We start from the raw sequence: 20634 nt of genomic DNA, 5'->3' as shown, positions 1-20634 counted from the left end.
GCAAACTCTGTGGCCTTGGGTGACACACCCACATAGGTTCTGGCTTCCTGTGGGGTGGAGAGCAAGGGGTCATTGTCCCCCTTTATCTTTGCAACAGGCAAAGGGAGCCCCCTAAAGCATGGAAACATGTTGGTTGAGGTGGGAGGTTAGTGTCAGACCCTGCATCTGGAGGGTCCCAGCTCCCAGAAGCTGAAGCTGAAGCAACTGAACTTAGGCTGAGGTGACTTGAGGTAAGCAGCCTATCTGTGCTGCAGAGTCCAAGAACTTGGGACATATTTCTGCAGATTCAGGGAAGTGTCCAACCATGCCCCCATGTGTTACTTCCTTGCCTAGCTCAGCAAGGTGGTAGTGTTTCCTGTGAGCTCGTGGGTTCAGGGGCTGCCTCATTGCCTGTACCCTGCCTGTGACATAGATGGGATATATAGTAGGAGAAAAATGCTTTTTCTCTTCCAGCAAACAAGCATCTTCTTGTAGGCAGGACTGTTTCCCCAGTGCTTGAGAAGTCGATTCTCAATGCTGAGACATGATTGTGGGGAGAGGAGAGATTTGGGGGCTTAAGGTTTGAGGCCCAAGAGCTCCTCTTTGCACCCATCTTTGGTTCAAAGGGTCTGTGGGTGATCTGCAAGTTAGAAATAGGAAAAGCTTCCCTTCGCTCAGGGAATGAAGTCCAGAGAAGAACAGCAGGACAGCAACCTGGCCCTGAGGCAGTGATTGGAGGGTCATTCTGCCCTTTCCGCTCACTGGTGACTTTTCTGAGGATGGGTAAGTCTCTGTTCCTCTGTCCTGTCAAGTGTGTCCCTCACTTTGTAGATCCAAGTCACCAGAGCTCGGCTCTAAGGCTGGGTAGCTGCCTCAGGCAGGGTGGACTGTCTGTGTTGGTTATTAATGTTTGTCTGAGAACACAGCATTCAGGGCCCTAAAAACACTCATCCCTGCCAGACCCTGGGGTGGCTGGCTGCGGCCTGTGTAGCATGGCCATGTCTTAGCTCATATTATGGTGAGCATCTCCAAGGAGAAGCTACAAGTGAATGTGAGAGTGGGAAACTGAGGCAAGCTTAGGTGGAAAATGCAGGAGAGACAAGAGAGCCTTTGGTTTGTATAGAGCAAAGGTTTGGAAAATCTGTCGTGTGGGTTAGTCCAATGATGGTAGCGTCAGGGCTCTTGTTGGTCCTAAATACTACAGGGAATTTCCTCCTTAGCAGGCCAGGTGCGTCGGACAGCAGAACTGAAAACCAAGTAGTCAGTAGGCACCCTTTCAAGTTTGGAGCAAGTGTGTGGTAAGTAAAGTCTTCCCTGAGTGCCTCTTCCGAGCCAGTGCTCATCTTTATCCTCTCCATGCAGGGAGTTCCAGTAAGGGGTTTAAGACCCCCTTTTGTAGAGTTCTACCTCACTTCTGACCTCAGGCCTTTATGTGGGCCCTCTCCACAGGAGGAGGAACTGTCCTGCGTGTGGTCCCAAAAAAGGCAAAGAGGAGTCCCAAATAGAAGGCAGTGCCATGCGACCTTGGCCCATGAGCTGACCTTCCCAAGTCCCTCAGTGAGATAGCAGGATGGGGGGTGGGGGGTGGCTGGGCCCTGGCCCAGGACTGGAGAGAAGGCGGTTTTGGCGCCCATCCAGGCCCCTGACGTCAATGTCTCTCCAAATAATGGAATCAATATTGGGGTGGGGGGGCAAGCGTGAACCAGGCCCCAGCGATTAGAAACAGATCAGCACAGACCCGCAGCTGATTCTGATAGAGATGCTTTGGAGGTGGGAGGCCTGGAAGGAGGTAGACTGGAGAGGGTAGGCACAGGGGAGGGGGCCACTGAGGAGTGGAGAGCCGGAGCTCCCCGTATCCTAAGCTGTGGGGAGTGATGGGATAGGGGAGAGTCCTTTGTCCTGGTGCCTTTTTCCTTTGAGCCTTCCGGGTTTCCAAGGTTAAGTCACTTGTGGGTGGTGACATTTTTGAGCAAGAGAGCATGGATGGTAGGCGATGATGGTTCACCTGCATGAATCTCAGGCCCAGACCCCTAGGCCATATTAGGGTTAGAGTTACACACAGGTGGTGGGGAGATGGGAGTGAAACCAAGTGCAGTGACATCTTGGTTCTCACCTAAGGACATTCATCCAAGTTAGAGAGCAGGGCAGCCCCCTGCTGAGCCAGAATCTGGCCTGTCAGCTCACGTTCTCTCAGTCTCCTAGAAAGCTGCAGGTGAGGATGGAGAGGGTCATGGGGTCTGTGGTGGGGAGGGCGGGGCCTGTCCTGGCGGCAGCTGACAAAAAAAAAAAAAAAAAAAAAGCAGGAAGAAGGGCTGGGGGAGCAGCTGTAATTACAGGGCATTTATTATTAATCAGATGAAATTGCTGGAAGCAGCTGGTGTAATGTGCGTAGCGATGCTGCATGCTTCCCCCAACGCGTGCACACACGTACATGCATGCCACACACAGCTTGAGCCTAGTCTGCTTTGTTGTTGTTTTTTTTCCTTGAGAAGGTCAGATGGGTCTGTATTAGTTTATGCGTCTGCTTATCAGTATGTATCTGTTCCTGTTTCCATGTTAGCCTGTCCCCTCTGCTATTGTCCCTTTGTCAAGCTACCTGTCATTCTTTGGCTTGTTGTATGTCTGTCTCCCTGTCTTTGGGCCTGTGTCTTGGTGTGTCTGTCGGTTTCTGTCACCGCCAGCCAGCCTGTCTCTCTAACACACTGTTTTAGTTACTGGCCTTTTCTGGTTAGGATGTTTCTGGTTTCTGGGCAGGGTTCCATGATAGAGTCTCTTTCCTTTCTCATGAACGTGCATCTAGGCCCCTAATCATACCTTTGGCAGATTTATCCTGGGACCTGTTGAGGAAACAGTCAGACCCTGAGTATCTCCTGGGGACTTGTAGAAGGTGAGGGGTCTATTGAGTGGCTAGATTTCATTGAAGCTTCCCCATAGCCCTGGATTCCCAGGGTCCTTGCCAGTGGCCATTTGTGTGATCTGGGGAAAGCTGCTTTTGCTGTCTCAGTGTTCTCACTACAGAATAGAAATAATGTTATCTCAGAATGTTGTTTTGATGATTCAGCACAAAAATATAAAGTTAAGGGGCTGGAGAGATGACTCAGTGGATAAGAGCACTTATCCTGCAGAGGACCCAGATGTGGGTCCCAGCACCCACATGGCTTATAACTTTAGCTAAGCATATCTGAGACCTCTTCGGACTTCTGCAGCCTCCTACAGGCATGTGGGACACTTAGGCACATGCACACACATAACATAAATTTTTGTTTTTAAATATAAGTTAAGGGCTGGAGAGATGACTCTGGTTATTAAAAGTGCTGTTCTTGCAGAAGACCTAGGTTCAATTCCCAGGACCCACAGGGCCACTCAGATGACTCCAATTCCAGGGGATCCACACCCCCCCCACACACACCCCAACCTCCAAGGGCACCACACACTACATAATGTGTATAGCACAGTAAAAATGCATACACGAAGGCCAAGTATTCATTCACATAAAATAGTAAGATAAGTGCCTAAAAATAAAGGTCTGGGTGTGGTGGTGCACTTGAGAGGTAGAGGCAGAAAGATCTCTGAAAGTTTTAGGCTGGTCTGGTCCACACAGAGAGAGCCAGGATGTATGTGTGTGTTAGGGTGGGGATGGGGGGCAGTAAGTTAAGGACCTAGTGTAAAGTCTGCTGATCTAAGGACCCAAGCAGTTGCTAGCGGATGGGCTGCAGATCTAGCTCAGTGCTGCCCTACCCTGGGTCCAGTCCGAAGCACTACAAAAATAAATAAACACCCCTGGCAGTTCTTATTGCTGGAAAAGCACTGTGTGAGTGTGTGAGAGCCAGGGAGGCCTGGTGCTGCTGACTGCATTCTAGGCTCCAGGAGTGAGGAGCCTACAGTCTTGTATAAGTTAGTCAATGAATGCCAGTTTTTTTGTTTGTTTGTTTGTTTGTTTGTTTGTTCATGTGGCAAGAACATTAGCACCCATCTCAGGAAGAGAGGAGACAGTGCAAATAAGGCTGCTTACACATTTCCTGGTGCAGGATGACACCCGGCAAATCATAGTGGAGATGGGGAGGATGTGAAAATGGTAGGCATTGATGCTGATGCTCATGGTGTGTGCGTGTGCGCGCGCGCGTGTGCAATGTGGAGGTCCTTCCGTCTGAACCCTGTGTGGGAATTTGTGGTAAGAATCTGCGAGTGTTGTCGGGCCTGACCTTGTGCCCTGTTTGCCCCTGTGGTTTATAACTGAAGTCAGCAAGGAAGTGGTAGAGGAACATTATACTATTTTTTTCCTCTTCCAGACCTGTCTGCTTCTCACAGAGATATAATAAAAGTAGCCAGCTTTTGGGGGGCAGTGCTTGGGGAATCTATATGGTATGGTAGCTATACATGCTTGCCTAGCTGCGTGCACAGCAGCCGGTTAGGTGCTGAATCGTTAAAACTGTGCTCTGAGGTAACTGTTTCCATTTCACAGGGAGCACACTGGGTCACCAGTCTCCCTCCACAGCGGGCTTGTGAGGCTGGGATGAGCTCTGAGGGGGACTAAGACCTGTGGCTTCTCTGTGACCTGAGGTGTGTCCTTTGCCCTTCTAGAACCCAGCCTCATCCCATCATCCCTCTTGGTTTTGGAAGTCCCAGGAAGACTTTGGTCTGGAGAGGAGGATAATTTTGATGTGCTTGGAGTACGCCTGGTGGTAAGGAGGTAGGTGCTGGTGCTGGGAGCCCAGACAGAGCAGGTCAATCTTGGGGTGTCAGGCAGATGCACCCAAGGCCTGGAGGCCATGAATGAAAGACCTGAGATCGCCTCCTTCAGCTTCTCTGACCCGTGGGCTTGAGGCTCTTCATGCCCCTATGTTAGACCCACAGAAGGATAGAGATACCCACCCTTCTGCCTGCAGCTTAATGACAGTTTAAGAGCATTTTGTTTCTGTTTCCCTCTCCACCCCTAAAACATCTCTCTGGCTTGATCAGAGGAGCAGCTGAGCTTGAAATGGAATGGCAGGTCCAAAATCTTCTGGGGCCAGCAGTGGGGCTGAATCTCACTCCCCTTGCCTCTCATTGAAGCAGGCAAGGCCCCTGGATTGGCAGCCCCAGGGTGAGGGCATCTGAGGCACTGGAGCAGAACGGAAGGGCCTATTGTCCAAAACCCGCCAAAGGCCCACAAAGGCCAGAGGCCCACAAAGGCCGGCGAGGCTTTTCATCTCAGCTCCCAAACACACTGGCCATTTTCCTGGCTTAGGGCAGCAGGGTGGGTGGGGGCACAGACCCAACAAAACTAGGAGTGCGTGTTGTGAAGGATGGGGTGGAGTAGTCCAGGCCCCCACATGGTCTTCACGGGTCCAGAGGAGGAAGGGAGAAGAGATGCTGCAGCACAAGTTAAGCTTTTCACCACACTCTTCCCAGAGGGGCTAAGGACATGGGGTGGCATCTGTGTTAGAAGTTAAAACTGGGTGGGGCGGATGAGTTTACAGAATAATAGATGATATTTATTGGGGATTCCTGGGTATATATATTGTGGTATAGCCTAGGAAAACAGGCTGCTAGACTGTATGAATACATAATGTACCCTCAAATTGGGAGCATTGTAGGGAGTTAGAAAATAGGCTTGAGAGAGGGTGGTGCTCAGGAGAAAGAATGAGCTCCCTGCAGCAAGAGGAACTGAGGCCAGACAGCAGGAAGGACTTCCTGCCAGTGAACAGTAGCTCAGATGCCCTGACCCTGTCCCTGGGGATCTCAGAAGATTGCAGAGAGCAAGGGAGCTGGAGACACCCTAGAGGCTCAGGCTGAGGCAGCTTCAGTGGGGCTGAGGACTCTGAAGAGGGAGGGCTTGGCAGTTCCGTTTCCCCTCCCCCAGCAGCACCTCCAGCGCCACTTTAAAAACAGCTTTTTAATTTAACAAAGTGGATGAAAAACTGTTTTTGGAAATAAAAGATATCTGCCGTCTCCCGAGCTAGCGTGCAGCCCTTGCAGAGAGCCTCTCTCTGGGTCTCCACTGGCTCCTAGTGCCTGCTTCCCTCTCTCTGTCTTTTTGTGTTTGTTTCTGCTCTACAGCCCCTACCTTTGCTTTGGCCTCTCATCACCTCTTTCCATCTCAGTATCTATGGGAATCCTACCCTCAGTGTCTCCTCTCAGTCCTCTCTCTCTCTCTCCTTCCCTCCCTCTTGCTATTTCCCCGTCTCTCTCTTCCGGGCGTCTCTCCCTATTTGTCTCTGTCTCCCTGCCCGTCTCAATCTCTGTCTCCCTCCACCTCCTTTTTCTTCTCCCCCAACCCGAGCTCTAAATGGGTCTATTTAAAACGCCCGACGCTGCCAAGTCAGAAAAACGTCTCCTGATAAAGCGCATTAGGCGGAGGGAGGGAGGAGGAGGGAAGGAGGGATCGGCAGGCGGACAGATTGATCCAAGCCGTAACCCCATTAATCAGGCAGTGTTGGCCCCCTCCCTCTCCCGGCTTCAGCCCCTTCTAAGCTAAAAGCCCCTTAAATATTTATCACCCCTCCCCCACGGGGCGAGGGGAGGGGCACGTGGCCCCTCGGTGAGTGCATCCCCTACCGCCTGGTCCCCCCCACCCCCGCGTGTGCAAATGTGTGCGTGTGCTCCCGGGTATGTGCATGGGTGTGTGAACCTGACCAGCCCAAGGCCTAGTTGCTGGCTCGCCGGCTGCTTTCTGAGCAGCAGAGTCCTTGGGTAGTTTTCTGGTACTTCTGGAGAATGGCCCTGCTTGGCCCCCCTGAATGAGGCTTGGGCAAGTAAAGCAAGAAGTGTGGGGGGAGAGGGGGGTATTGGTGTGGAGGGCATGTGGCCTTTGCATACTGTCCTTCCCAGAGAGCGAGGCACTGGATAGGGCTCAATTTCTAGATTCCACCAGATTCCCAGCGCCGGCGGTTAACTTGGGAGAAGGGTCCCATTTTCCTGAAGTGCAGAGTCGATGCAGTAGGCAGAGGCTGACTGTTGAAGTGCCTCCCCACCTTCTTCCTCGAGGGCAGAATTATGACGGGGGGGGGGGTCTGCTGGGCCCTGAAAAAAAATTGTGGAAAGATGACCCGGGCTTCGGCAGGTTCCCGTCACTCCCAAGAGAATAGGAAGGTGGCCCTGAGCCGGGGCTGAGCCGCGCATCGCCAGGCGGCCTGGCTGGTACCCGGGCGGCAGGGGGAGCGGGCCCGCCACCCCCGGCAGTGCCGAGGGTCCCCTCCTCGCCCCTCCCCCAGCATCGAGTGCCACATCTCCTCCTGACTCAGACAATTAGATTCAAAGGATGACCTCACTGCATGCCGTCCCTCACTCGCTGCCTCGGCTAGCTCGCTCGGCTCCCGGCGCGCTGCCTCCCCCTCCCGGCCCGCTCGCCCGCTCGCCCTCCGGCTCGCCCGCGGGCTCCGGCGCGGCCGTGGCGCTTCGGCCGGGCCCCGCGGGGTTGGGGAAGCCCTGGAGACCGATGCCCGCGGGCCGCCGGGCGGACCCGCGGAGCGCCGAGCACCGGCCGGGCGCCTGCGCGGGGACCCAGGTCAGTGCGCGCGGCCAGGGGGCCGAGAACTTGTCACCCCGCCGCCCCCGCCCGCGCCAGCCCGCCAGCGCGCCAGCCCGCTGCGGCGCTTCCCGCTCTCTCCTCGGCCCCCGCCCCCCGCGGCTGTCGGCGCTCCCCCTGCCAAGCTGTCTCTCTTCTGCGCTCTCTCCCCAGCCCCCCTGCCTCAGCAGCCGGTGGGAGGGACTGGGACTTCCTGAGGTCTCAGGGATGGGGCCGGGGCCCATTGGCTGCAGGAGGACCAGGCCTCTGAGAGAGGAGGGGGCTCTGGCAGCGTCCATGCGCCTGGGGGAGGGGGCTACCGAGAGCGAGGCCTAGGGTGTGGGGGTGACATCTAGACAGGGGATGAGTTCCTGATATCTCCCTCTTCTCACATCCTGTGGGCTTCTTGCCTAGTTTGATCCCAAAGCCCGGCCTCATTCGTCCACACCTCCCAGCTCCCTATAGTCCCCAGTACCTGACTTCGTCTGGCTCCAGTGCCTACCTCCTTCGGGGCGCTGTCCCCTGGCTTCCTTATTTCCCGGTTTCTGTTGTACCTGATTTCTTCTGCTTTCCTTAATTTGAGATCACCTGGCTTTCCTGGGCTTGCCTCTAAAAAAAAAAAAAAAGTGTTGTGCCCCCCCGTTTGCTGTCATGCCTGGTCCAGGGAGCGCAACAGGCTCTTCATGGGATGCATGCATCGGGGCCACTGCTACAACTAGAATGGCAAGTGCTCAGAGAATCAGCACACACACACACACACACACACACACACACACACACACACACACACACCGGCCAGCTGGTCCGGGCTTGGGAACTGGCCGGCCCAGCCTGGTTCCTTTCTACCCGGACATCATCACCTTTGAACCTAGTTTCAGGTCCTGCATAGGGGCTGAGGGTGGAGCACCTGGGGCCAAAAACACTTTAGGACTCTTGTGGAGGGGGAGGGTTAGTTAGGTGAGTGCCTGCCTGCTGGGCACCTGTCTCCACCTCTCTTTGGGCCTGACAGGCTCGGGTGTGATTGTTCAGATGTGATTCTTCAGGTAAAAGTTTATCCACTTCCTTCCCCTGTCCTGCCCATCTGCATGCAGGCCTTCTCTCTGGATACCTTAGACACAGGTAAGGAGCACAGAGCACAGGGGTCAGGGGGAGGATGGGCTGTTGCTGGAGAAACTGGGGAGCCACAGGGCAGGCTCATCTGTTTTTTCTGGTATCTGCTGTTACCATTCCACCATCTTTCTCAGCCCAGGGCTTCCTCACCCCTGCAGCTTTCCTAGATTTCCCTACATCCTGCAGTGTTGCTGAAGGCAGGGCTGAGGAAGGAGCTGGCTGGGAAATAATCATCCCTCTTCACCGCTCCTTCCATTTCGTGTCCTGACTTCAGCCACTTGGCTTTATCTCCTCTCCTCAAGCACCCAGGTTCCAGTGCAGTGTGACTGTCGTGGTGTCTGTATATTTCCCAGTGTGAGTGTGGCGGGCTGAGGGACTGGGGAGCTCTGGGTGTCTGTGTGTGTCTGTGTGGAAGGTTGACAGCTCTGAATGTGATGGTGTCCATATGTGAACTGGTGGTTGTTTCATGTGAGGGAGTCTCCATGTGCAACTGCAACTAATGTGTGTGTGTGTGTGTGTGTACACCAATGTATGAGGCATGTGACAGTGAGTGTCCACAGGGGAGCCATGATATATGGCTGTCTCAGTAGTCTGAATGCCAGCATGTATGTCTGCAGAGCACTGGCTGTGTGTGTGTGTGTGTGTGTACGTGTGTGTGTGTGTACGGGGATCTTTGGTTTTAGCAGCTCTGCTGGGTGTCTGTGAGAGGCCTCTAGCATGTGCTTCATCTTGGGGCGAGGTGGGCACTGGGTCCTGTGACACCCTGAGTTGCTGATGTGTATGCACATGTGGGTGTGTGTGCTCGTGCCTGTGTTTACCATCAGGAACAGATTGTGAGAGGCAGGGAGGGGGAGGGAGGATGGCTTGCTCTTACCCGACAGAGCAGAAGCTTCCTTAGAAGCAGCAGCATGGCACACGTGCATGTTAAGGGGGCAGAGAAAACAGAACATTGTTCCATAAGGAGAAAGAAACCTCTCCCCACCAACTCTGGCTCTGCCAAAAAGACCAGCTTTTCTTCCTGTTACACTCTTGCTTCACATGCTGTGCTGATGGGTGTGTGTGTGTGTGTGTGTGTGTGTATACATACTTATGTATATGGACTTTTTTTCTCCTCCTCCTCCTTCTTTCTCCTCCTCCTTCAGAGAGGGTCTCTTTATATAGTCCTGACTGTCCTGGAACTCACCGTGTGGACTAGGCTAGCCTCCACCTCATGGGAGATCTGCCTGCCTCTTTGCCCCCGGTGCTGGCAATAAAGACATGCTCTACTATGCCCAGGCAACATCTACATCGTCAAGGGTGTTTTTTTGTGCTTTAGCAGTAACTGGCAGTTAGAGCTGGGGCATGGTGGAGATGCTGAAGCAAGCAGGTCTTTGAACTAGGCCCCAAGTCTGAAGACCCATTTTTTCCATCCTGTTTCTATGGAGGGCACTACCCTGCCATCTCCTTGCTTCCACACTTCCTGTAGACCCTTTCCTGCCTCCTACCCCAGCTACAGAGAGTCTCTTTCACCCACAGTGTCTTTCCCATCCCACAGGGATCATGGCATTCTGGCTGTCTAACATTCCCATGCAACACATGGCCCCTCCCAGCCCTTCACTTAACTGGTATCTTGGCCTTCTTTGGGTAGAGGGGTCCTCCTGGTTCTTCTGGAAACCACAGACTGGGCTTGGGGCCTAGGAAGTTTGTTTCCTGTGCCTCAGATTCTATGAAGCTGTCCAGAGAATGTGCCCAAAGAAGGGACATGAATTCACCTGCCCTTTCCTGCTCTCCATGCAAGAGGCAGCGGCTGGAGCAAATGCCTTCTGAAAAAAACAAACAAACAAACAAAATGCCCAGATCGTCTACATCGAGAAGGCTGCTTGAGAACAGCTTCCAGGGGTCTGGACCTCTGTATGTGGGCACAGGCTAGTGGGATGGATTCCCATCATCCCCAGCTGCTCAGGCAGACCCATCATAGGAAGGCCCCAGGCTCCCCAAACACGTCTGTACACACGTGCAGAAAGCAGGGCACGCACATGCTGAACTCAGGGTCCCCACGGTACAAGAGGCTGGGGGTGGGGGGTGAGTGCTTAGAGTCCAGGAGGCTGCCAAAATCCATTGGAATCTGTGTGTCCCGTCCCCCAACCCACAGGCCCCCATCTCCGGCTCTGGAGGTCACAACAGCAGGTGCGGATAGCCATCCCCCAACCCACTCACATTGGGCGGCCTCCTTTTCTACAACCCCAGCCAGCAGCTGGAGCTGGGAGATTGCTCCCCCTGCCTCTGTCCTGCCCCTCTCCCACTGGTCCTCAGCTTATCCTACCCCTTCTAAGCAGGAGGAGGGCACATGTGCTAGTGTGGGGTCCTTTCCCCTGAGCACCGAGGCTTGCCCTATAGTGGGAGGGGCTGTGGCAGCCCAGGAGGAGAACAAGACTTGAATCCCAACCTCAGTCACAGCTTCTGGGTCCTATGTCATTGAAGTGGTGGCACCAAGAGGTGAGAGCAAGAGAAGGTCTAGATTCAAAGGAGGGAGAGACAGAGACAAGAGAGAAAATCAGGAGGGGGGAACACTACTACTGTAGCCCAGAAGCTGGCCCTGACCTGCACCCTCCCCCTCCCTGGTGAGAGGACCTGCAGGCCAACTGCCAGGAGCCAGGCCTCCCTCCTCCCCACATCCAGCCTGTGAACCATTCAGGCCTCTGCACCAGCCCCCACCGCCCACACTGTCCAGGCTGCCTAGGCCTGGTGGGATCTGGGGGCCTCCCAGCTTAGACTCCTCCCCCGCTCCTGGAGCTTCCTGCCCTGTCTCTCCCAAGCTCCCTCTTGTCCAGGCCAGGGCTGATTTTCCCTGCTCGCTCTATTCTTGTCCCCATGTCTTCTTTCCTGCTCCATTCTAATTTCTCCACGGGTTGTAGGCTTGCTGATATCCTTGGCATTTGAATCAGTGTCTTATGGATTTGCCCCATGCCCATATATAGGACCTTCAGGGCTGTTAGGAGAGACTGGAAGGGGACAAGGACCCAGGGCAAAGGGTGCTCTTTCTGCTGGGATTTTTGGAAGCTGTAAAAGAGACACTTCAGCCCTGCACTGGGCAATGCAAGGCATCCTGGCCAGTGACCACTGGATCTCAGTTACCCAACTTGGAGATGGATTGGTTACCTTGCTTTGAGGTCACCGGAGGCCGCCCTTCTCTTTCACTGTCAAGGCTGGAATGAACATTCCTAACCCTCGGACCAGCCTCCACCGAAGCTTAGGACACACTCCTGCAGATCAACACTCACACTCAGCCTGAGACCCAGTCAGTGGGAGTCCTGACTCCCAGCCCAACCCATTTTTAACAGGGATTCCCCAAACTTCTGCCTGTGGTTCTGCAGGTATAATAAGTGCTTTCCAAAGAGCACCCCTAGATTGTGCCTTTAGCTAGGCAACAAGTGAGGTAGAAACACAGGACAACTAGGACATGGCTGATGCTGCGAAGAGTGGTCTTGGGGTCCTGAATTATAAACCAGACTCCAAAACTGGGTAATTGAGGTCCCCAGTCTGTAGCTTGTCACTGTGTCTGGCAGTATTACTAATGGTGACTGTCAGCCCCATGGATGATAGCATTTCTGTGAACTGATATCATTCTGTATGACAGTGAGTCTGTCAACATCTTTGTGTCGCTATGTGCTACTTTGTGTGACTTTATCCATCTCAACAGGTTGGTATATTTGTGGTTGTCACTTACTGCAACATTGTTACTGTGATGACTGTCAACATCCTTGTGAACAGTACAATTGTACCATTTTCACTGACTTATTATCAGTGTGTGATAGTGTCTTTGTATCAGTTGGACAGTGACACTAAATTAGGGTCCTAAGTATTTGGCTTGTATGTTACTTGTATGTCTAAGTAATGGCCCTGGGGTTCCATGTGAGAAGTACTGAGAGCTTTGCGTCTCAGGGCACTGGGCTGCGTTCCTGCTGAGCACTCTGTCCCATCTTTACCCTGGGCTAACCTCTTTAAGTGGTTCGTAAGGGAGCCAAGGCCAGTGTGCAGCCTTCTGTGGGGTTCTCTCACGTTTATCATCTAGAGCCACCCTAGGGTCCTGCAGTGTAGACTTGGAAAAATTCTGGACAGGAGCTAGGACAGGAGCTAGGAGCTATTTGCCCTGAGATGGGAGCTGGTGGTGACTGAGGACAAGGGGGTCGTGTTATGCTCTGGATGCCTCCAGCTTCAGTCTCCCCACTTGGGGAATAGGACTTTGAGGAGAGATGAAGTGAAGCTGCCCTGAGGGTTGTTTTGTTTTGTTTTTATATATCAGCAGAAGCAGAGAGCTGAGGCTTTATTTCACTGTTTCTGAGAGGCTGGGCTTTTAGCTCCCCAGTAAGAATCCTTCCAACTCCAGAAAGAACCTGCTGCCGTACCTTATCAGTCCTGGCTACTGCATTGACTGCTTGCCTCCTTCCAGCTCCCCTAGATGGTTTAGGGTGGGCATGGAGAGAAAGCCTTTGTGTCTGTCTCTCTACTTACCGTGGAATATCTGCAGTTCCCAATGTGCCCTGCCTCCCTCCTTAAGTCTCTTCCTCCACTTCTGTCTCTGTACCTGGTTCCTTTAAGTATCCACTCAGCACTTTGCCTCACGATGCCTATTTCTCCTACCCAAGGCTCTCCCACTTCTGTGTGCCAAGACCCTGCAGTGTCTGTCTTGGTCCTCCACCCCCACTCTCTGCAGCACTAGCTAGCTCACTAGCTCTCAGCAGCACCCGTCTCCTGTGGCTGCAGCCCGTTGGCCCAGGGCCCAGCCCTTACAGTAACTCATCGGGCTGATGGAGGCGACTTTGATGAAGAAGACTCCCCTCCCCCTGTGGGGTCCTGACAGTGTGTGTGTGTGTGTGTGTGTGTGTGTGTGTAGAGAATGCTTGTGTGCCTGTCCTGGATATCTCCCCCCCCTCCCGCCCCCAGCCTGCCTAGGACCTAGAAGGAGCAGAGAGCAGAGCTTTCCTCTCTTGCTTTGACATGCCCTCTGGATCTAATCTGTCCACTCTGCTTACCTGCCTACCTATCTGCTTCCCTCCCCACCTCCCTACCCTGTGGGTCCTGGTCCTTGTTCTCAGGTGGTGGTCAGTGAGCTGGCACGGAGGCAGAGAAAAGCATGGGCAGATGGCAGAGATTAGGGGTGGGCATCCAAAGGCTACCTGCCAAGGCTGTGGATAGAGGGCACCAGGTAAGATTTTAGCCTATCTTTTTTCTCAGAACCAGCTCTAGCTGGTTCTAGCTGATGGAATGGATCATTTTGTAATTTGCTGGTTATGTGTCTTTGGTCATTATCTTAATCTCCTAGGCCTGAGGAGTAGCTGAAGATGAGGAATGATTGAGGGTCATAAGGAACCTGGCCAGAAGGTCACCACGGCCCTAGGAGTCACTGATGTGGGAAAGGGTTAAGACCACCCCAGCAGAGAGTACCTGTGCCATAAGGACAAGCAGGCTCAGAGGAGGTGAAGGGTTAGGGTAACAAAAAGCAAGCAGAAGACTTTCCCAGGAAGTCAGGGTTACTTCCACCGTAGTTGCAGCTAATGTCCACATTCCTGCCCACTTTCTCGGGCGTACCTGGCAGTGTATCAGTTTCTTTGGCTGTGTCCCTGTCAGTGTCTCCGGGAGGGTGTCTGACTGTCCCTGGCAGTGTCTCGGGCAGTGTTTTCGGTGGTGCGGATACTTCCTGACTGAGCATCTGGCTGTGGCTCTGGTTCTCTCTCTAGCCTCTAGCTTCTTGTCTGAGTGTATGCCTGTTTGTGTCTAGCAATTTCCCCGCTGTGTGTCAGAGTTTCCCTGGCTGTGCTTCTGACGGTGTCTCTGGCTGTGCCATTGATGGTTTCTTTTCCTGAGTACTTGCTCTCCTCAGCTGGGGTCTGGCTGAGCAGCTTGCTGCGGTTTTGCTTATGCCAGCTTTACCCTGATCACTTCTCTGGCCACATCCATCTTTGTCTGATGCCCCTCTGATAGTTCTTGTGCAGAGCTGATTGTTTGCGGATGTGCCTGGTTGAGCATTGTTTCTGGTCAAGGTCTACTGTGAGGCTGGCTAGACCTGGCAGCAGCCATGGTTAAATATCCTGTGGTAGTCTCTGGTGTCTGTCTTTGGGTCTCTACCTCTTATGGTTGACAGTCCTCAGTTTCCATCCCCAGGTAGGAAAAGGGAGGTTGTCACACGTACAGCCTGTCCTGCAAGAAATGTTTTCCTGCCTCAGTTCTGAGCATGTGCTGGGGTAAGGAGATTGGACTGATTCCAGGAGGCAGGACACTAAATGGGGGACCACTGGATTCTTCCTGGCTTCTGGCCTATGTCCTGGATGTACTTTGTGTACCTGCGTGAGCACATATAGACACTGATTGTCCTGGGCAGGGGGTCCCAGGCTGCTGAGAGCATGCGTGTGAGTTGGAGGGTGGTCTAGGATACTTGCTAAGGACTCCATGTGAACAGTCTTCATTTTCTTTTCATCGCTGACACACAGTGGAGCCAAGCAACATCTTACCTGGACCCTGAGTTTCCCAGAGCCCAGTAGGGGTCTGTGTGGAGGCTAGCCACAGAGCCAAGGGCCTCCTGAGCATCCAGGTTTCAGGCTTTCTCCTCAGGTGTACAGCAGGCCCCCTTATATTCAAGGCAATTTGGCAACATACAGGCCCTCAATTAAGTTAAAACATCGCCCCTTCAGTTTGTGGTGTGTATACCTAATTAGCTAAGCTCACTGTTGGAGATCCGTTTTTTAATTTTGAAAAATGGCCTTGGCGTGACTGGTGCTCTATAACTCATCTACGCCTGACTACATTCTGCAGTCAGCAGTCTTGCTGAATGACAAACCACTGCACTTGTCTTCTAGCATCTTAGCAACCCCTACAGAGCCAACATGTTGGTTTCTATTGCTGGACAGAGAAGCCCCAAGTTCCAATAAGAAGGGTGTTTGGGGTCATGGTGCCCTGGCTGTGCCCTCAGCCTTTCAGGAGAGCAGCACCCCCCACCCTCACCCCCACCCCCACCAGAAGGTTTCTGCCTGGGCTGATGCTTCCCTTCCTCAATCCCTTTCTCCCAACAGATGGCTGCTTCTGTGCCATGGGCCTGCTGTGCTGTGCTTGCTGCCGCCGCCGCCGCCGTCTACACCCAGAAACACAGTCCACAGGGTGAGTGCTTGGGGAAGCTGCTTGCCAGTTTCCTCCCAGAACTCTGCATGAGTCCTCAGTGGCACAGCTACACGCAGATGCCCCCAAGAGTCACGCTGGCACACTATTGGTACTGTCACGCAGACATCACCCAAAGGACATGTAATCATGTAACAGTGATAAGCAAGGTGGCCCACTGATGTCTCACAGCCACTGGCCCCAGTCACACCTGGATCGGCACATGCTGATTGAAATAGTTCATTTTGTAGGAAGGTAGAGGATACAGGCAGGTGGAATGGGTTGGGAGTGGAGGTGGGGGCAGGGCCCCTGGAAAGTATTTGGATAAAATATGTAGGGGTGTAGGGGCATTTAAGAGACCAGCCAAAACTGTTACGGGTTACTTTCTGATGTCCACTCTATCCTTGAAGGAGAATAGTGACAGAGATGGTACACAAACATCGAGATAGATGGGAGAAGGCTCCAATATTTGGAGTGGCTGGAGGAGGGAGGGATGGCTGAGCGATTGGTAACTTCTCTATCCATCCCCCACCTGTTTGTCTAGAGAGGTATGAGTCCCCAAAGCTTATAGGACAAGGAACTGCACCCCTGCTGGGGAAATGTTCACCCAACAATGTGACTATTAGCCCTTTAGCTCATTAACGTCTGAACTTGCAATTTGTCTCCAATAAGGTTGGATCCTGTGCTGCCTCCGCCTTGGCTGGGGGAGGCAGAAGCAGGGCATGAGAAGGAGTAACTCCACTGCCCAGGCATTCAGCAGACCTTAATGGCTGGTCTCCACCATCCTCAAGACTATGTATGGGTTGGAAGGTCAAGGCATCTGCGGCCTCTTCCTTATGAGACTGGCAATTGTGGCCCAGAGAGAGCCCGGGCAGTCCTAGGGCTCCTGGCTGGATCAGCACAGGCCTGCCAGGTGCCTCTGCTATAGTGTGTAAAGGTTTATCCATACATTAAAGTCAGGGCTGTGTACGGCCAGGGCACTGGCATAAAGTCACCATTCAGAGTGTGAGACTTTCTTGTGTGGGTGAGAGCATGGTTCTGTGTGGGTGTCTGCATGTGTCTGCATCTTTGGGCTGTGCATTACCTGGGTGAATGCTTTTTTTAGGGCCTGTATCATTGTATTTGAGACCATGTCATGTGTGTGATATATGTTTTTCTTCGTATGTTTTTGTCTTTGTTAAAACTCAGCGTGTCCATGAGACCCTGACTCACAACTAACTGTGCCTCTAGGTGACAGTTCTGTTTTTGTACATGCCCCGTGATGTTTGCTGTATTAGATGTTACCATCCCTGAAAGGGCACCGTGTCCCCATGTGATTGAACCCATGTGTGTCTGACTGTAGCCTTGTGACGACTGGCTGGTGTGTGCGGAGGCTCTGCGTGTGACCATCCTCATCCTGCATGTGTCGGGATATGAAGTTGCCTCGGACACCCGGGGGGACCATTTCCGGCATGTAGTCCCTGTGCGAGTCTGTGTGTGCAGGTGTGAGGGAGCCGTCAGCTCTGTCCCTCTGTGTTCTCCATGACCTCATCCCGTCTCTGTCTCTCATCCTGGCTTCTAACAACCTTTTCACAGCTGATCCCATTGGAGCATTTGTCAGGGCGTCAGGGCCAAGAACCCCATCCCTCCCCCCAACCCTGCCTGATTTAATTTCTGAAATGGACAGCACATCAGGAGGGGCACCTACAGGGCTGTCCAGAGACAAGATCAAACCATGGCATTCTGAAGCTGTCAAACGGCCAGGTGTGCTGCCGATGTTGTGTTACTGTAATAGTTGTGATGCTGCGTGATTGTCTCATCGCCTCTGTTTCTGCATTGCGGCCTGCAGTGTTGCATGTTCCTCCTGCTCTTCCTTTGTCATTGCTATCAGATTGTGTCTCCGTGGTTTTCCTTTTTCAAGGCAGTGTGTGATGGGGGAGGTGTTTAGTCTACTGCTATTGTATTTGTTGTCAGGAGGTGTCTTCTCCTTAGTGTCTGTGCCAACCCCTGCCCCGGTGTTAAAGGGCCATACAGAGACCATGTCTGTTCTGAGCTGATTTTGGTCAGTGCTGATATGTTGCCACTGGGACCATGATGGCCACGCCCCCTTCCTAACGGTCAGTTTTCAGCCTCCTCCTCAGGCAGCTGGATGCAGTCTCTGTTGAGGGGGGCAGGTTCTGTGGAGAGAGGGGCTTGGCATGTTTCCTGGAAGCTCCAGGTTTTTGGAAGGGGGCTCAGTGGCCAGAGCTATTTGATTGGGGGGGGGGGCTCAATGGTCTGAGTCTTGGACACTGGGCCTCTGGTCAGGGGGAGGCCCTCATTCAGTCCCTGGTCCAGCCTCACAGCTGTGGCCTCCAAGGCCCCCAGCCACCGCCCTTCCGCCTGTTCATCCTCTGTTCGGCTGGTCTCAAGCCCCACAGACAAGTGGTCAGGGTTGGCTCCATTTCCTGCTTCCCCCTCCTCCGGACAGGGACAGAGAGGCTCAGAGAGGGGCAAGGTAGAAACAGGCAGCGTGAGGGAGGCAGACCCAGAGACCCTGGCTAGGAAGGATGATGGAGGCAGCAAACTGGACAGATGTTCCAACGCAGAGAAAAGCAGTCGTGGGGAGGGGGCTATGTTGAGGGGCTTGACCGAGGAGCCCTTGAGGGATCCCTCCCCCCCCCAAGTCCTGGTGGTGTTAACAAGTCTAATTAAGAGGCCACTGGCCCAACTTAATTGGCTCGTTAACAGGAATTGCCTCTGAAAATCCCCCAACTCAGCGGGGTGGCTCTCTGGAGGGGAGATGTGAGCGAGTGTTAACGAGGGATCCCGCAGCACCCCCACACACTGCTGCCCCTCCCTCCTCCCCTCCCACCCTCGCTCCACAGATCTGGCTGGGATGAGGGAAGCATCTGCCCTTGCAGGCTCAGGGGCCAGGAGATGGGGGTGTCTGAGGATCCCGAATGCCTGTCCCTCTGCCACTGCCTCTGTGACTCTGCTTGCTGCCTCCTCCACCTGGCACTGCCTCTCGACAGGCATTCCCTTTCATGGTTCTATCTCCAGTCTCCTGGGTTCTGTCCATCACGCCTGGGTTGGCCTGGGCTGCCTAGGCCAGGGCAGGGGTTTGCTTTTATTTCTGACAGGCCCCTCCTGGGAGCAGACCACTCCCGCAGTCCCAGCCCCCACCTGACCCCAAGCAGTTTCTGCTTCACAAAGTTGACAGTTGCCAGGAGTTCCCCAGGGTTTACCTCTTCAAGGCCTGCCTGCTTTCCCTTCTGCTGCTGCCCACGCCTGGGATGGTTGAGGTGGGGGTGGGAGCTTCTGTGGAGTGGGCAGAAAAGGTAAAGAGATAGGACAGAAAGACAGGAAAATGAGGCAAAGAAGAGTCCAGGAGGGGCACCCGTCAGCACCATCTTGCCTTGGAAATGTTAGTGAGGGAGACAGACCTGGAGACACAAACCATGGCACAGGGAGGGCGGCAGAGGGAGCAAGCAGGAAAGAACAGTGGCTTGGGGGAGGGGTGGGAGGTTGTTGATGGCAAGAAGTTAGAGTCTTAGCGGCAGGAAACTTTCTAAAAGATTCAGACACTGCCGGGGAACTGTCTTTTCACTGAGAATGTACTCTTCTCCCTCACACTCTCCCCCTTCCCTCCCGCCTCCCCTCAGCCCACAGTGGGTCTCTACACACAGGCATGCATACCAAAATGAAGACACTGGCACCCTTTTACAGTTACAGAGAAGTTCTGCACAGGCCTCGTTCCTCTCATCCATGAACCCCTTCAGTCTCACCTGAGTTGCTGGGCAGGACTGTGACCTTCGAATTTTGTCTTGTGCCCTCCCTGCCCCCACAGAGGCACCTCATGTGTACTATGAGCGTCTGGGCGCAGATGTGGTGCTGCCGTGCGGGACAGCAGGCTGGGATGCAGCTGTAGTGTGGAGGGTGAATGGAACAGACCTGGCCCCTGAGCTGCTCAATGGCTCTCAGCTGATACTGCGGAGCCTAGACCTGGGCCACAGTGGCCTGTATGCCTGTTTCCACCGTGACTCCTGGCACCTGCACCACCAAGTCCTTCTACATGTGGGCTGTAAGTATTATCCTGGACTCTAGCCTCTTATCTGAGGGCCTGCCTTCCTCGAGAATCAGGTCCATGGGGAGGGCAGAAGAGAGGAGAGCCACCCTCTCTAGCTCTACCCTAACCAGTTCCTCTGACTCCCTGAGTCTCATCTTGCCCAACCCCTGGTCACTTTGCCTATATATGCGACCTATCTGGAGCTCTTTAAAACCTGAAGTCCTTTTTGTCCCCTATGACATAGTGGGCAGAGGAGGACTGGCAAGGCTTGGTGTGTAGAAAGGGATCTTAGGGTCACAGCTCTGAGCTGGAATGGCCTCACCGTGTCTGCTCCCACAGGAGATAGCCAGACTGCCTGAAGAAGGGAAATAGGACATAAGGTTATTATACGCAAGAGCAGCCTGGGAGGCCCCAGGGAAGGAAGAATGTTTTCCACACTGGGAGACGTGGAGAGTCTGGACAGACATGGCAACAGAATTTTTATTTATTTTTGTTGTTGTTATTGTTTGTTTTGAGACAGGGTCTCACTATGCTACCCTGGCTGGCCTGGAACCAACAAAATAGAGATCAGGCTGGCCTCAAACTCACAGAGAGCTGCCTGCCTCTGCCTCTTGAGTGCTGAGGTCCAAGGTATGCGCCACCACACCTGGCTGGAAACATTTCTGCCAGACTAGGCGTCATGCCAGCTGGGCTGGTGACAGTGCAGTCAGAGGACTAAGGGAGGCGACAGAGCATAGAGTGAAGAGAAGCAATTGGAAGGGACAAGGCAAGGGCAGGAAGGAGGCGGTGGAAGATGCAGGAGACATGGTGAGGACCTGGGACTAGAGAATGGAGTTGAACAAGTAGGGATGTGGGGCCTTCAGGGCCTGGTGATGGCTGGAGGTGGGAAAGTCTAGAGAGAAAG

General features: G+C 53.6%; 1 protein-coding gene across 4 annotated transcripts in view; it reads left to right on the top strand.

The window, feature by feature from the left end:
* Positions 1 to 20634, top strand: part of Cntfr (ciliary neurotrophic factor receptor) — a 35666-nt gene that overhangs the window by 3513 nt on the left and 11519 nt on the right. Inside the window, exons 2-4 of one of the 4 annotated variants that reach the window (XM_021634456.2) lie at positions 4561 to 4669; positions 15622 to 15706; positions 19512 to 19745. In XM_021634456.2, the coding sequence (XP_021490131.1) occupies positions 15622 to 15706; positions 19512 to 19745 (319 nt within the window). In that variant the 5' untranslated portion in view covers positions 4561 to 4669. Of the gene's footprint in view, positions 1 to 4560; positions 4670 to 7207; positions 7466 to 15621; positions 15707 to 19511; positions 19746 to 20634 lie in introns of those variants that run through there. The other 3 variants (XM_060378201.1, XM_060378196.1, XM_060378216.1) reach the window with 3 other exon arrangements.

The sequence above is a fragment of the Meriones unguiculatus genome, chromosome 1, assembly GCF_030254825.1.
Source record: "Meriones unguiculatus strain TT.TT164.6M chromosome 1, Bangor_MerUng_6.1, whole genome shotgun sequence".
Lineage (NCBI taxonomy): Eukaryota > Metazoa > Chordata > Mammalia > Rodentia > Muridae > Meriones > Meriones unguiculatus.
Note: the sequence above shows the minus strand (reverse complement) of the source record. Positions and strands in the feature narration are given on the sequence as shown.